The sequence below is a fragment of the Octopus bimaculoides genome, chromosome 13 (assembly GCF_001194135.2).
Source record: "Octopus bimaculoides isolate UCB-OBI-ISO-001 chromosome 13, ASM119413v2, whole genome shotgun sequence".
Lineage (NCBI taxonomy): Eukaryota > Metazoa > Mollusca > Cephalopoda > Octopoda > Octopodidae > Octopus > Octopus bimaculoides.
In genome coordinates, this window is record NC_068993.1 from 53,272,167 (window position 1) to 53,288,306 (window position 16,140).

General features: G+C 36.3%; 1 protein-coding gene across 2 annotated transcripts in view; it reads left to right on the forward strand.

The window, feature by feature from the left end:
• Positions 1-16,140, forward strand: part of LOC106872664 (uncharacterized) — a 26,186-nt gene that overhangs the window by 1,691 nt on the left and 8,355 nt on the right. Inside the window, exons 2-8 of one of the 2 annotated variants that reach the window (XM_052972484.1) lie at positions 3,120-3,184; positions 4,259-4,407; positions 6,233-6,379; positions 7,078-7,219; positions 9,331-9,482; positions 12,192-12,338; positions 14,074-14,223. In XM_052972484.1, coding sequence (XP_052828444.1) covers positions 3,120-3,184; positions 4,259-4,407; positions 6,233-6,379; positions 7,078-7,219; positions 9,331-9,482; positions 12,192-12,338; positions 14,074-14,223 — 952 coding nt within the window. Of the gene's footprint in view, positions 1-3,119; positions 3,185-4,258; positions 4,408-6,232; positions 6,380-7,077; positions 7,228-9,330; positions 9,483-12,191; positions 12,339-14,073; positions 14,224-16,140 lie in introns of both variants that reach the window. The other variant, XM_014919727.2, reaches the window with a different exon arrangement.

Sequence of the window (16,140 nt, forward strand, 5' to 3'; positions counted from 1 at the left end):
GAATATCTAAGTCAAAGGAAAGGGAATCAGAGAAAAATGATAATTGATATGAAATTAACGAAACGCGACTAAATAATAAAAAAAAAACCCAAGAAAATATTCTCTGTAGCTTCTTCACAATCTGTTGGGCTTTCCTCTTCGTGATAGATTTCCACACCATGCAGTTAAAGAGAGGAATTAGCAAATTAGACATTAGTGTGGGTAAACATTGGCCTGAAATCCAACAGAGAATAGAATATCCTTTTCTACTCTAGGCACAAGGCCCCAAATTTTAGGGGAGGGAGCAGTCGATTAGATCGACCTCAGTTCACAACTGGTATTTAATTTATCGACCCTAAAGGATGAAAGGCAAAGTCGACCTCGGCGGAATTTGAACGCAGACAGACGAAATACCACTAAGCATATCGCCCGGCGTGCTAACGTTTCTACCAGCTCGTCGCCTTATCCAGGAATTTTATGAGCAACTGCAATTACCTCGTATCAAAGTTGAGAAAACTTTTCTTGAGAAAAGAGGACCTGTCACCTGACTAAGTTTCAGACTCCCTCAGCATCAACAACAACTATGCCGGTCAATTTTTATTCTTAAATACAATGTAGCAATACAACACGATGATGCAATACTTGTAATGGAATAGTTTAAAACAGGTAGGGAAAAAATAACGAGAAATCAAAAGTTACTTATTTTGCCCCGGTTATTCATTTTACTCCATTTCTTTCAAGGAAATTTTTTTTGAGGAAACGTTTTTCCAAGGGATGAGTTTCGGAAAATTCACATGCCGGCTTTGTTTCCTCATAACTTACTGAAAATCGGGTGTTTTATAGTGAAATTTTCTGAAAATACCTTTCACCTGTTATCAATTACAATTATGTCGGAATTTGTTGTAAAACAATTGGGGAAAGGCGGATATTTCATGCACCTCGACTTTGTTTCATCATACGTGTTTACTTTCCAACCATATGGTTCTTAGTTCAGTCCCACTGCATGATAGTTGAGTAAGTGTCTCATACTGTAGCCACCTCCGCTTTACAACTAGTGTTTGTTTGTTTATGTCCTCGTACTTTAGTGGTTTGGCAAAAGGGAATAATAGAATAAGTGCAAGGCTTTGATAAAATGATGGGGTCGATCTGTTCAACTAAAAGGTGGTGCTTCCGCATAACCACAGTTCAATGATTGGAACAAGTAAAACAAAACTAGCATGTGCGTGTATATGTTTGTGTGTCTGTGTTGGTCCCCCCACCATCGCTTGACAACCGATGCTGGTGTGTTTACGTCCCGGTAACTTAGCGATTCGGCAAAAAAGACCGATAGAATAAGTACTAGGCTTACAAAGAATAAGTCCTGGGGTCGATTTGTTCAACTAAAAGGCGGTGCTCCAGCATGGCCGCAGTCAAATGACTGAAAAGTGAAAGCAAAAAAGAGATGAATTGGTTGGTATGGTTGTTTTTGTTATGTTGTAGGTCTTGGTGTGGAGGCGCAATGGCGCAGTGGTTAGCGCAGCGGTTAGCGCAGCGGACTCGCGGTCATAGGATTGCGGTTTCGATTCCCAGACCGGGCGTTGTGAGTGTTTATTGAGCGAAAACACCTAAAGCTCCACGAGACTCCGGCAGGGGATGGTGGCGAACCCTGCTGCATTCTTTCACCTCAACTTTCTCTCACTCTTACTTCCTGTTTCTGTTGTGCCTGTAATTCAAAGGGGCCAGCTTTGTCACACTGAATATCCCCGAGAACTACGTTAAGGGTACACGTGTCTGTGGAGTGCTCAGCCACTTGTACGTTAATTTCACGAGCAGGCTGTTCCGTTGATCGGATCAACTGGAACCCTCGACGTCGTAAGCGACGGAGTGCCAACAACAAGAATACATCCATATGATTCCTACTATTTCTAGCATGCGAAAAGACTGTGTATAGTATGGGTCACCAAACTACGGTCCGCGACGTCAATTTGTCCGGCCCGCTGTCGTATGCTGAAAAAAATAAACATGTTTCTTATACTTCTTAGATTACGCATGTCTTATGTATACTGAATCAGTCACGTCACGCGCTATGTATTTCACGCACCATAATAATTACCACAGTGCATCACATGTGCCTCGGGCTAGTCATGATATTAGTGATTACAATTAAAATGAGAATATCTGACGCCGAGGCCTAAGACTGCTTTTGTTTTTTCTTCACCCATCGTTATGGCTACTAAGAGGAGGAAAGTTGATGATGAATGTCGCATTTTCAATAAAGAATGGGGAGAAAAGTACTTCGGATCTTTCTGATTTGGCGGACACCATTTTTTATTTAGTTTTAATTTAGTGTGTTTTCTACCGAAACACTTTAAAACTTCGTATACTTGTATATTTTGTCTTATAGAACAGACATTTTTTTTTTTATATTCGAAGTTATTTCATGTTGAAAGTTGTCGTATTTCGGTAATTTCAACCAATCATTGACGCCTATTGAGGTGAAAACAATTACTGCTGTGGATTGTCAACAAGACGTTGTGGCGGTGTAATGGGATCTTTTTCCTTGAATAAAATTAGTGCCGTTGTTTGTCAACAACAACTATCGGCGGTACTGTTATTTATGACATCGTTCGTGCGTTTGTACTGGTTTTAGCTTTAGGGTTTTAGGGTTAGGGTTCGGGTTAGGGATTTAGGGTTAGAGTTAGTGTTATGAGCACTATATGAAAAGGGGATAATTTCAAGAATCAAGAGTTTTTCCAAAGTCAGCATGATAATTGTCCTAACCTGTCTCCAGCATAAGACATTGGAACATAGATATGTATACACAGAAAAGCATAGAATATATTTATGGCCTAAGTACTTTACATAAATTGAATGAAATGATTAAAAAATGGTTTACAAACTATTGTATTCAATATATGAATCTCTTTGCCTTAACCAAATTCACACATTAATTATAAAATATTTTAGCCATAGAAACATTAGCTAGGACTAGTTGCACTTTGTCTATAATAGAGAATAGCCAACTTTATTTCTAATATTGTTTTAACATATCTATCCAATTAAACATAATCCATTTTAAACTGTAAATATTTTAAACTGTAAATATTTTAATCCAAAAGATTATTATTATTATTATTATTGTTGTTGTTGTTGTTTTCCAGCCCAAATTACCCATTACAATTTGGATTTTGCTCTGTAATACTATTATTTCTACTTCTCAAATATGGTGAGTAGTTACTGTTATTATTATTATTATTATTATTACTATTATTATTATTGTTATTATTAAGGCGGCGAGCTGGCAGAATCGTTAGCACGCCGGGCGAAATGCTTAGCGGTATTTCGTCTGCCGTTACGTTCTGAGTTCAAATTCCGCCAAGGTCAACTTTGCCTTTCATCCTTTCGGGGTCGATAAATTAAGTACCAGTTACGCACTGGGTCGATGTAATCGACTTAATCGCTCTGTCTGTCCTTGTTTGTCCCCTCTATGTTTAGCCCCTTGTGGGCAATAAAGAAATAGGTATTCTGTCTGTCACAATAGACAAAATTCTGAGTTCAAATTCTGCCAGGGTTGAGTTTGTCTTTCATCCTTTCAGGGTCAATAAATTAAGTACCAGTGGAGTACTGGGGATCAATGTAATTGACTGTCCCCCTCCCCACAAAATCTAGGCCTTCTGCCTATAGTAGGAATTATTATTATCATTATTATTGAGTGAGAGAGCAGTGCATGCCATCAAAGTGACACTGGAGTAAAATATACGAAGCCCAGTACACCCATCATGACTAACTGTCTGATAAGGGTACACCAGGCATATGCATCACAACCATATTATGTGCACGACATGCTGATCTCATATCTAAAGGCGGTGCTCCAGCATGGCCACAGATGTGTGTGTGTGTGTGTTTCTCTGTGTGTATGGGTGCTTGTGTCTCATTTTCTTAATATTATGTGATAGCTGCATATCAGTGTCACTATCATGGAAGTGATGTCATTAGTCTGTTGTCATCATTGAATAGAAGTCCAGAGAAAGGGAGCCATTTCCTTACATGGGAATAGGTGAAGATTGTTAACAGGCTGTAGAAACTCTGCTTTGACATCCATCTGACTCATGGAAAAGTTATAGTGGCGGCGGCGGTGGTGGTGGTGGTGAATATGACGATGATGATGTAGAAAGCAATGATATTTTTTAAAAGACACTGGTAAAGAAAGAATTTGGTGTAACTGAGTGTAATTGAATACTTCAGGGTATGGTGTCTGCTGCTGCAATTTATGTTAACGGTGGTGTTTTCTTTTTTACAGGACTTACATAGACAAGCTTGGTCATGTTGAATACTGTTGTATTTGCCACAAAGATTTTGAGCAGAATGACATAATACATGAATGTTACTTAAAAAATAAAAAGGATGCTCGTCTGCCATTTTGCAATTGCTATAAAGGCATACATCCAGGTATGTAAAATGTTTGTTTTGCGTTTTAACATCCTGTTACGAAAGGATTCTGACCACCCTCAAGTGACCAAAGGTGGACTGACTCATTATTATAAAATGAAGAACTGTGAGCGTTTGGCAGTTCATGTTGGTAAGCAGTTCACTGTGTGTCTGTTGATATAGAGCGTTGAGTCTTGTGTAAAGCAATAGTTGTGCATCATGTGTACACTTTTCTTCCCTCTTGCTTCGTTATATTATATATCTAATACAAAGATATAAAACATCCTGAGCTGCTCTATCCAACATGATCTTTCTTTCACAAGTGTGTAACTTTTTCATTATTTTGAGTAGGTCTGGTCATCCCATAGATGTTCTCATATTAGCTTGAGTTAGTTGTTGTTCATTAGTCTCAAGTCATATGTGAGACGACTGTTGTTATCGTCAAGCCTAACTCATCGTAAGGTAAATACCACCATGACCGATATCCAAACTATAGTGGAAAAGGCTAGCCACTGGATTTAGTTAAAAAAGAGACGATGAGCGATGGCTAGAGAAATATTGAGCTTTGTTTTTAATAACCAGTTGATCTAGCAAGCGGGGCCTCATATCAGTGAGGGTGGGGGGCGGTGCGCATTGATGCTGTCGAGAGGTAGGCCCTGAAACGACGCGCATTCTCTCCTGATGACCCCATACACTTGCTGGCTTCTGGTATGCGGAGTTCTTGACTGGTAGCACTTGCATGTGCAAGTTGTTTGCAAGACATCTAAGACCTTGTTGTTTGCAAGACATCTAAGACCTTGTTGTTTGCAAGACATCTAAGACCTTGTTGTTTGCAAGACATCTAAGACCTTGTTGTTTGCAAGACATCAGTTCTTAAGGCTGTGATCACTGTGTCCAGACTTATTCATTTCAGTAGGTACCTAGAACTACATTATTCAGTTTAATAAAAGTGTTTAGGTGTGATGTGAAGGAAATTTGGCTGTTATTTTTATTTGAACAAGCAACACTTTAGAAGTTCCCTCGTTAAGATATTTACATCCAATGGGCAACTAACTTCTACAACAGAGCATGATGTTTGTTCCCTATCCTATAGAACAGTATCAACACTGATACTTGCCCTCACCCCCACTCATTACAGCTACCACTGTGTGCCTCTGACCTCAAACTTTGTCCCTATATATTACTTTCTCCACCCCACCTCCCACCATACAAATTTATTATACTGCTGCAAAAATTTCTTTTGTAATTGTTTTCCAGATTTAGCTACAAGAACAAGATCACCAGCATAGAGAAATTACTTGGGACATCTGGTCTTAAGTATTTCTAACTAAATTAACACATCTGATGTGCATAGAAAACATATGGTCATAATTTAAAGATGCATTAGGTTTATGATATGCATAATAGAAATTATTTAAAGAAGTAGAGATTAATGTTGAGGAAATTAATGGCAGAATTTTCTGTCTGTCTACTCATCTCTCAGTCTCTCTGTGTCTTTCAGTTTATCTCTTTCTCTCTCAGTCCCTTATTCTCTGTGTGTCTATGTATATATATATACATATATATATATTGACAAAAAAGGTCATCAAAATTTTGGAGAAAAAATCTTTTTATTTATTCATTTTTATTAGTGCTTCACCCCAAAAAACAAAAACAATGTTCTCCTCTTCTAACCCCCCCCCAAGCATCTGTTTTATATTGAATATCTGTACACCACACCTAACACTCTCTCTCTATGTATATGTATATATATATATATATATATATATATATATATATATATATATATATATATACATACACACACACAAACACACATACATGCACATGTATATTTTTGTTTCAGTGTGTCCAGGAAGTACAACTATTTGCAACAGAGAAGTAACATGTCCTGAAAGACGTGTCTATAAAGAATGTAAAGTGTCTCGTCTGAACAATGATAAATTGGTATGCAATGACAGTCTAGAATGGGAACCAAAGTTTGCATGTCCAGGTAAAAGAGATCTCAACACATAATTATAATTGTTGTTGTTATTAATCTTTGCAATTTATTCTTGTTATTCTTTTTTGTCATTTTATAATATTGGAAATATTACAAAAGGGGAAAACATATAGGGAAGTGATCTGCCTGTTACATTGTACATTGCCATAGGTAGTCTTGAAGTCCATTGTATTCCAGTCTCGGCCAGTGGTTCTCAACCAGAGACCGTATTGTCTTTGGGGGTCCATATCAGATTGTGTAGTAATAAAATCAATTATAATTGTTCAGTAGACAAAATATTTTGATAATTTTTTTTTATACAATTCCTAATAATATTTAATTATAAAAAATATAAGATTTTTTTAAACACTGAATGGCTGATTGTCCAAAATAGGAATTAAAGGGGTCCTTAGACAAACAAACAAAAAGAACACAACTCCAATAATGCACAGAGTCAATGACTATTGAAAAGGTTGCATGACGCAATGAAAATTTTAGTAAAAATAAATTAGTAAATCAAACCAGTGAGTGTGTTATATCAGACACTAAAAGAGAATGACTCTCTTCGGATACAATAAGATATTCATATAAATGTATGTATGTATATAAGTATGTATGAATGAATGCATGCTTGTCTATGAAAGTGTGTGCATATATTTCCTAAATGATGTTGACTATTTAAACTAAATGAATCTTTTCCACCCCTCCAGAGTGTACCAAAACTACTATCTACTGCAATAGAAGTGTAAACTGTAGTGAAACATTCATTGGCAGTGAGTGTATTTTACCATTTAACACCTCACAGAAATTGATATGTGGTGATGATCAACAATGGAAAAGTGACTTTAAATGTCCTCCAGGTAATAATTTTATTGTATAGAATTGGTTTTTTTTTATTTATTTGATTGTTTTAATGGAATATGTCTCTATTGAAAAAATTGATAATTAAGTGAAAATTAAATCTAATTTTTAATTTTTTTATTTTTCCTGGCGCCAACACTTCTTTTTATCAATTTTCCTTTTTCTTTCTTTTCTATCTGCCTTGTCTATTTTATGTGATATATGGATTATATATGTATATAATACAAGTATATATATAGCCTATGTAGGGTGTTTGAGCTAAATTTAGCCATTATTTTGTCTCTTATTTTCTGGAACTGCTCGATGTATTGTTAAACATTCAGTGTCATCGGAGAGCATGTAGGTTAATGTTGTTGCGAATAATTTAGCTGACATGGAGAACTGGGAGTCATCTCTATATTGGTATAGAGTTACTTGTATCATGATGACTTGCAAAGCAAGGATTAGAATCGAAGGGCCCTAGAGTCAACTTAGCTAAAACCAAAGTCTTAATAAGTAGGAAGGTAGACAAATCACAAATCCCTTCAGGTAGATGGCCCTGCTTGATCTGTAGAAAAGGTGTAGTTAGAAACTCCATAACGTGTACCAAGGGTAAGCTATGCACACATAAGAGGTGCAGCAATATCAAAGGAAGGCTAACTGGGAAGATAGTTTTAGTATGTGGCAAATGCTCAGGTGCTATAAACACTGAAAATGTGCAGAGAACAGCTTCTGTCACATTCCAGGGAGAAAAACTACAAGTAGTTGATAGCTTCCATTACCTAGGGGACCAAGTCAGTAATGGGAGTGGGTGCTCTGAAAGTGTAGCTGCTAGAATAAGAATAGCCTGGGCAAAGTTCAGAGAGCTCTTACCTCTGCTGGTGACAAAGGGCCTCTCGCTCAGAGTAAAAGGTAGACTGTATGATGCATATGTATGAACAGCCATGCTACATGGCAGTGAAACATGGGTTGTGACTGCTGAGGACATACGTAAGCTTGCAAGGAATGAAGCCAGTATGCTCTGCCAGATGTATAATGTCAGTGTGCATACACGACAGAGTGTAAGTGCCCTGAGAGAAAAGTTGGATTTAAGAAGCATCAGATGCAGTGTGCAAGAGAGACAGCTGTGCTGGTATGGTCATGTGTTGTGAATGAATGAGGACAGCTGTGTGAAAAAGTGTCACACCTTAGCAGTTGAGGGATCCTGTGGAAGAGGTAGACCCAGGAAGACCTGGGATGAGGTGGTGAAGCGCAACCTTCGAACATTAGGCCTCACCGAGGCAATGACTTGTGACCGAGACCTTTGGAAATATGCTGTGCGTGAGAAGAGCCGGCAAGTCAAGTGAGACCATAATCCAAGGCCTCTGCCAGGGGTGTAGCCAGCCCACTTACGTGTAACATCCCTTCATTGGACACTAAACTCCACTTGCGAAGACCTGTTGAGGCAAGTGAAACCGAAATCGAACTAAATTTGATGACTGGCATCCATGCCAACGTCTCCTTCATTAGACACTAAACTCGGCTTGTGAAGACCTGTTGGGGCAAGTGAAAGCGAAATCATGATGGCACCTGTATCAGTGGAGCGCTAAGAGCACCGTCCAAGCGTGATCGTTGCCAGAGCAGCAGTCTGGCTTCCATGTCAGTGGCATGTAAATAGCACCATTTGAGCGTGATCATTACCAGCGTCGCCTTCCTGAAACTTGTGCCGGTGGCACATGAAAAGACATTAGAGCGAGGTCATTGCCAGTGCCACCGGACTGGCTCCTGTGCAGGAGGCACATAAAATACACCATTTTGAGCATGGCCATTGCAAGTACCGCCTGACTGGCCTTCATGCTGGTGACACGTAAAAGCATCCACTACACTCTTGGAATGAATGGGGTAAGAAAGGGTATCCAGCTGTAGAAACTCTGCCAGATCAGATTGGAGCCTGGTGTAGCCATCTGGTTCGCCAGTCCTCAGTCAAATCATCCAACCCATGCTAGCATGGAAAGCAAATGTTAAACGATGATGATGTATGTATGTATGTATGCATGCATGCATGCACGTATATAAATATGTGTGCATGTATGTATTTCCTAAATGATGTTAACTATTTAAACTAAATGAATCTTTTCCACCCCTCCAGAGTGTACCAAAACTACTATCTACTGCAATAGAAGTATAAACTGTAGTGAAGCATTCATTGGCAGTGAGTGTATTTTACCATTTAACACCTCACAGAAATTGATATGTGGTGATGATCAACAATGGAAAAGTGACTTTAAATGTCCAGGTAATAATTTTATTGTGTAGAATTGTTTTTTATTTATTTGATTGTCTTAATGGAATATATCATTTTTGAAATAATTGATAATTAAGTGAAAATTGACCTGATCAAATCTGGAATTATTTTGAATTTTTCCTGGTGCCAACACATCTTTTCATCAATTCTCTTTTTTCTTTCTTTTCTATCTGCCCTGTCTGTTTTATTTTTTTTGGAGCCTCTTTCTATATTTCTGCTGTGGTATATGGATTATATATATATATATATATAATACAAGTATATATAACCTATGTAGGGTATTTGGGCTAATTTAGCCATTATTTTGTCTCTTATTTTCTGGAACTGCTTGATGTATTGTTGAACAATCAATGTCATTGGAGAGCGTGTAGGTTAATGTCGTAGTTGCGAATAATTTAGCTGACATGGAGAACTGGGAGTCATCTCTATATTGGTATAGAGTTACTTGTATCATGATGACTTGCATTTAGTATCAAAATGCTAACATGCTTTGAGAACACTCAATACTTTGTGAACACTCAATGCTTTGTGAACACTAAAGAAGCTGTAAAATGTGACATGAATAGCTGCAACCAAGACTAGTCTGCTGTTTGCTAGCAGAAAAGTGACACAGCAAGCATTCTGAGTGTATTCAAACACCAAAATTCATCCAACAGCTCAAGGAAGAACAAGGTGCTAGAAGATGCAAGCAAGAGAATCTGGGCTTTGGCAAGAGATTTGGGTGTTGGGGTCACTACTATGAAGCTGGCCCTAAGTGAGGACCTTTTTTACTACTGGAAAAATACAACAAGACACAAAATCTGACAGTCTATGCTAAGCAGAACTGTTTGGCAAAGAACATAGAAGCTGATGGACAGGCTGAGCCACCCTGTTCATCCAGGGATAATCTAGTTCTTTTCAAATGACCTGTGGCAGGACCAGTTGCACAACATCTGCGACAATGGGTGGTTTGCCTACAATCAAAAAACTAAAATTTTAACTTTATCCATGGATGGTATATGGTTTTACTTGAATTTTTTTCATATCACTTTTGCTATTGCTGTGAGTTTAGTGTGTATCTTACTTAATTTTAATGAATAAGATGTTTTGAAATTTCTTAATGGTTTTTAATAGTTTTCAAACCTTTTAACATTTTATTCGATGCCTGACCCTAAAGGATTCATGTTATTCCATTGTTGTTGTACTATTATCATTGTTATTTTATAGGTGACTTAAATAAATCTAATCCTTGTTCCATTATTATTTTGTACTTAGCTCATGTTAGTTAACACAAGTTCCTGATAATTTAAGATAGTGTGATCTAATTAAATTAGTACATAATAATCATGTTCTCTATTAATAGTTTAGTTCACCATTATATTCTATGTTAATTCCAATCATTCATTTTATCAGTTTCTTACACCTTGATGAGTCTATCATTATAAACCATGTAAATTCTATGTATCAATTCTGTACATTAGTTATAAAATAAATTTTATCTCTTATGTGTCCTTTAAATGATATTAGATAAGTTTAATTTTTAAAAAAAATTTAGTCCAATATATATAAAACATTTTTAATTTCACATCTTATCTATGGTTCCTTATATTGGTGTAAATAAGTCTAAATGTACTTTACCATAGCATTTTAAATTAATACCACTTCATGGTTTTTGCATACTGCATTGATTGACTAGTTACATTACTATACACTATTTCTTTTTATTTTTATTTCATTATTGATTTATAATTAGCTTTTGTTTATTCACATATTAATTAAGCAAATATTTGTATCTTAAGTTTTTCAAACTTAGCATATGTAAAACAATACTGATACATTATTCTGATTAATGAAAACTATGAATAAACATTTACTGTATCTGTACACAATATAGCAACTTTATTTTATATACTTTTGACCTAGGTGCCTTATGGTAAAACTTCCCCTGCTCCATTATAAACTGGTCTGCTAGTAGAGAACCCCCCCCCACCTATAGTAGTTTGTCACTAAACCCAAAGAAATTTTATAACCATATCATCCATGTATATTGTTTACCCCTTTCCCTTTCCCCATAAAGAAAATGCTAGTGCCCTCTTAAGCTTTGAATCACTAGGTCTGATAAGATGATCCATAAATCAAAAAAAATAAATAAATAAATAAAAATAAAATCAGTGACAGTAAAAAATCTACTTAGAATTAATTACTAGCCTGTATGGTCTGGCTAAGTCAAAATGTTTTTTTTGTATTCTTCCTTTCTACTTGGAGAGTTTAAATGTAGTTACAAAAATATGTCCTGTTGAAATGAAATTTCAGTAAATTTCTATATCTTTGTGCAGCTGAGGATTGCTCTGCATTTTACATTTAATGTAATGTTCACATTGCTTAAATAAATGGAGTCGCATGAAAACGATCGTACTGCATTAACTTTGGATATCCTTGTTGCTTATTTTACTATATATATATATATATATATATATATATATATATATATATATATATATATATATATATATATATATATATATATTCATATGTATAGGCATATGTATGTATGCTTATTTTATACATATATTTATTGATATAAACACATTCATATAAATGTACGTATGTATGCATGCATTTATAAATGTATATATGCATGTATATGAATATGTGTGCATGTATGTATTTCCTAAATGATGTTGACTATTTAAACTAAATGAATCTTTTCCACCCCTCCAGAGTGTACCAAAACTACTATCTACTGCAATAGAAGTGTAAACTGTAGTGAAACATTCATTGGCAGTGAGTGTATTTTACCATTTAACACCTCACAGAAATTGATATGTGGTGATGATCAACAATGGAAAAGTGACTTTAAATGTCCAGGTAATAATTTTATTGTGTAGAATTGTTTTTTATTGATTTGATTGTCTTAATAGAATGTCTTTATTGAAATAATTGATAAATAAGTGAAAATTGATGTAATCAAATCTGAGGTTTTTGAAAAAATTTGCCTGGTGCCAACACATCTTTTTATCAATTCTCTTTTTCATTTCTCATCAATCTGTCTTGTCAATTTTTTTTGGTGCTTCTTTCTCTATGTGTATTTTGGTATATTGTTTATATATTTATAAAGAAAATGTTGATAAAGGACCACCACTTTAGTGAAAGTGTTCATTGAGATGTCCTGTAAGTGAGCTTTTAAGAAGTGTGCGTAATGAAAATATCAGAAGGCATTTTTATATAAAATATTTTAATTTATTAAAAGATAATGAGTGCTGACAAGTAATATGAGTGTAGCCGGCGTATGTGCATGAATCAGAAAAAGGTTTATAACTTACATTGGAAAAATGGATTCAGTTGGAAGTTGTTTTAAGCAAACAAAAATGGTGCTAGTGTAAACAAACATATACTGATCATAATATAGACAGAGTTGTGGGCTGATGTTATTCAGGATTTGGCATGAATGAAATAGGCTGTTCATAATGTGGGTTGAGTTGAGGGCTGATATAATTCAGAGCTAGCAGTGCAAAGTTGGTGACAAGAACAAAGGGGCTGTTCCTATGCTTAGCAGCCAATGTTGCTGGTTTGTTGTCTTTTTGCTAACTGGTCCAAACACCCACTTAACTCTTCTCGGTCAGAGAACTACCTTTGGCATTAATATGTGCTCAGCTCTGATTGGCTGGAGTTGCTATTGCAGAACTATGCAACAATGTGATAACAAAAATAGCTTTTCTGACTTGCAACAGTACCCTTCACTGACACTACAGATTGATACAAGCAACAGTAATGCAGCAAAATAAAAAAATAAAAACAGTGTGAAATGTTCAAACAAGGTAAATGCATCAGGAAAAGAAATATTACAAATACAATAAAAGGCAAATATACAAAAATGAGAAGACGACAGTCATTTAGTGCAAGTTCATATATATATAGTCTTGCAAAGTCTCATGGGCCTATGGACGTGACAGCCTCTACAAGTTGTCATTCCATGTATTGGTGGAGGTGGGGAAGATGTGTGTGGAGTGGTGTGTGTAGAGGGTGTATGAGGTTTCTAGGTATGAGCATCTGTATAGGCTCTTTTAAGTCTATCAACAGAGAAAGTGTCTCTGGAACCACTGCAGTCAATGGTGAAATGTTTGTTAGAATGAGAAAGAACACGATAAGGTCCTGAGTAAGGTTGGATGAGAGGACTTCTCATGGTGTTGTTTCTGATGAAAACGTGGGTCCATGAGGCCATGTCCCTCAGGACTGCAGGTTTCACAGTTTGATGCTTGGTGCTCATTGGCAGCAGGTCTTCAAGGTATGTATGGAGGCGGTTCACATAAAAAGGATCTTGAGTCAATAGATCTACTGGGGCAAGCATCTGCCTTGGTAAAGACAATGGAATGCTGAACAGCAGCTTGGCTGGGGTGTATCCAAGTCCTTCTTTGAACAAAGTTCGAATGCCAAGGATTACTATTGGGAAGTACTCGATCCAGCTATGATTATCAGGATAAGCACAAAAATGTATATATACATTTGTAAGTATGTGTGTATTTGAATGGGTGTGTGTGTATATATGTATTTTCTGATTGAAGGTAGCTATTTATTGTAAATTAATTTTCTTCTACCCCTCCAGAGTGTCCCAACATTACTTCTGTCTGCAATAGAAGAGTAAACTGTAGTGAAACATTCATTGGCACTGAGTGTATTTTACCATTTAACACCTCACAGAAATTGATATGTGGTGATGATCAACAATGGAAAAGTGACTTTAAATGTCTTCCAGGTAATAATTTTATTGTATAGAATTGTTTTTTTTTTATTTATTTGATTGTTTTAATGGAATATGTCTCTATTGAAATAATTGATAATTAAGTGAAAATTGGTGTAATCAAATCCAAAGATATTTTTGAATTTTGCTTCATGCCAACACATCCTTATATCAATTCTTTTTATCCTTTCTCTTCAGTCTGCCTTGTCAGTTTTTTTGGTGCCTCTTTCTCTATGTGTTTTTTGGTATATAGATTATATATGTATACTAGCAGAGATATCCAGCATAGCACAAGATTAAAATGGTATAGTTTGTATACATATATTACAGTTATGTTGAAACAGGTGATACAGGAAAGTGCAGCATTGATGACAAAATATTTGTGGAGTAAATGATGGTCTAACTTAGTGACATGTTATACATCAAGCCCTAACCTATCATGGACAATTGGGAGTTGTAGGGAGGCATGTAATTTTTGAACCTACTACAGAGCTGTCAGTGGATATACATGCCGTGGAGGTGGTCAGTACTGCGTGTCATCGTATAATTGACAGTCAAATGAATGGGAGTGTAATGGAGATATTGTATGTAAATGGGTACATTCTGGAAATGGGCTGCAATAGAAGATAACAACAGGGATGTGAACTGTTGAAATGATGCAGAAGGTGAAGTGTTGACATTGGATTGCTGGTGTGGTTGTAGAATAAGAAACATAAAGTGAGCCTATGCAGTCATATGAGAATATGTAGCAATGAATTACTTGAACAAATAAGGCTTAATGGCTTCCCGCATAGTATGTATATAGTATGTGTGTATTTTTGTATGCAGTGTAAATTGACGAAATATAAGAAAATGAACAAAATAGAAGCACATGTATGAAAATGCTAATTTAACGGTAAATACCACAATAATTATTACAGAGAAACAAAGAATTATATATATATATAGGATAAATTTCATAATGTAAGTGTAAATATGCAATTGTAAATATCTTGCAAACTTGCAACTGCTGTGCTAATTATTAACTGATAATAGAACAGTAAATGTGTATTTTAATATATACCTTGTATATTTTATATGTATATTTTAATATATACCTTGGACCTTGCTACCTCAGTGGTTTTTTTTCAAGAGTCTCACTTCTAGCACTCACATACATACATTCAGGCATGTCAGTCATCACATATGTATATGTATGTGTAGATGTGTGTGTGTGTGTGTGTGTGTGTGTGTGTGTGTGTTTAATAATGCACTTAACGTGGAAACACACAGGCTCACAGCTACTCACACTCGTACACTCACAGACAGATACATACTCATATACAAAATGTGACATTGTGTTATAAAATGTTCCTGATATACACTCAAATACATATACTAAGTTAGTCACACAGGGACATACATTCATGCATGTCAGTTGTTACATATGCATATGTATGTGTACATGTGTGTATGTTTAATAATGTACCTGACATGGAAAGACGTCATATACAAAATGTGATTATTTGCATTATTTACATTGGATGGCTATGTGTCCTAGAAGTAGCTGATAGCTTCCGCTACCTAGGTGACCGAGTTTGTAGTGGGGGAGGGTGTGCTGAAAGTGTAGCTTCTAGAATAAGAATAGCCTGGGCAAAGTTTAGAGAGTTGGACGATTTGACTGAGGACTGGTGAAACCGGATGGCAACACCAGCCTCCAATCTGATTTGGCAGAGTTTCTACAGCTGGATGCCCTTCCTAACACCAACCACTCAGAGAGTGTAGTGGGTGCTTTTATGTGTCACTCGCATGAAGGCCAGTCAGGCGGTACTGGCAACGGCCACGCTCAAAATGGTGTATTTTATGTGCCACCCACACAGGAGCCAGTCCAGGGGCACTGGCAACGATCTCGCTTGAAAATCCTATGAAGGCCAGTCAGGCGGTACTGGCAAC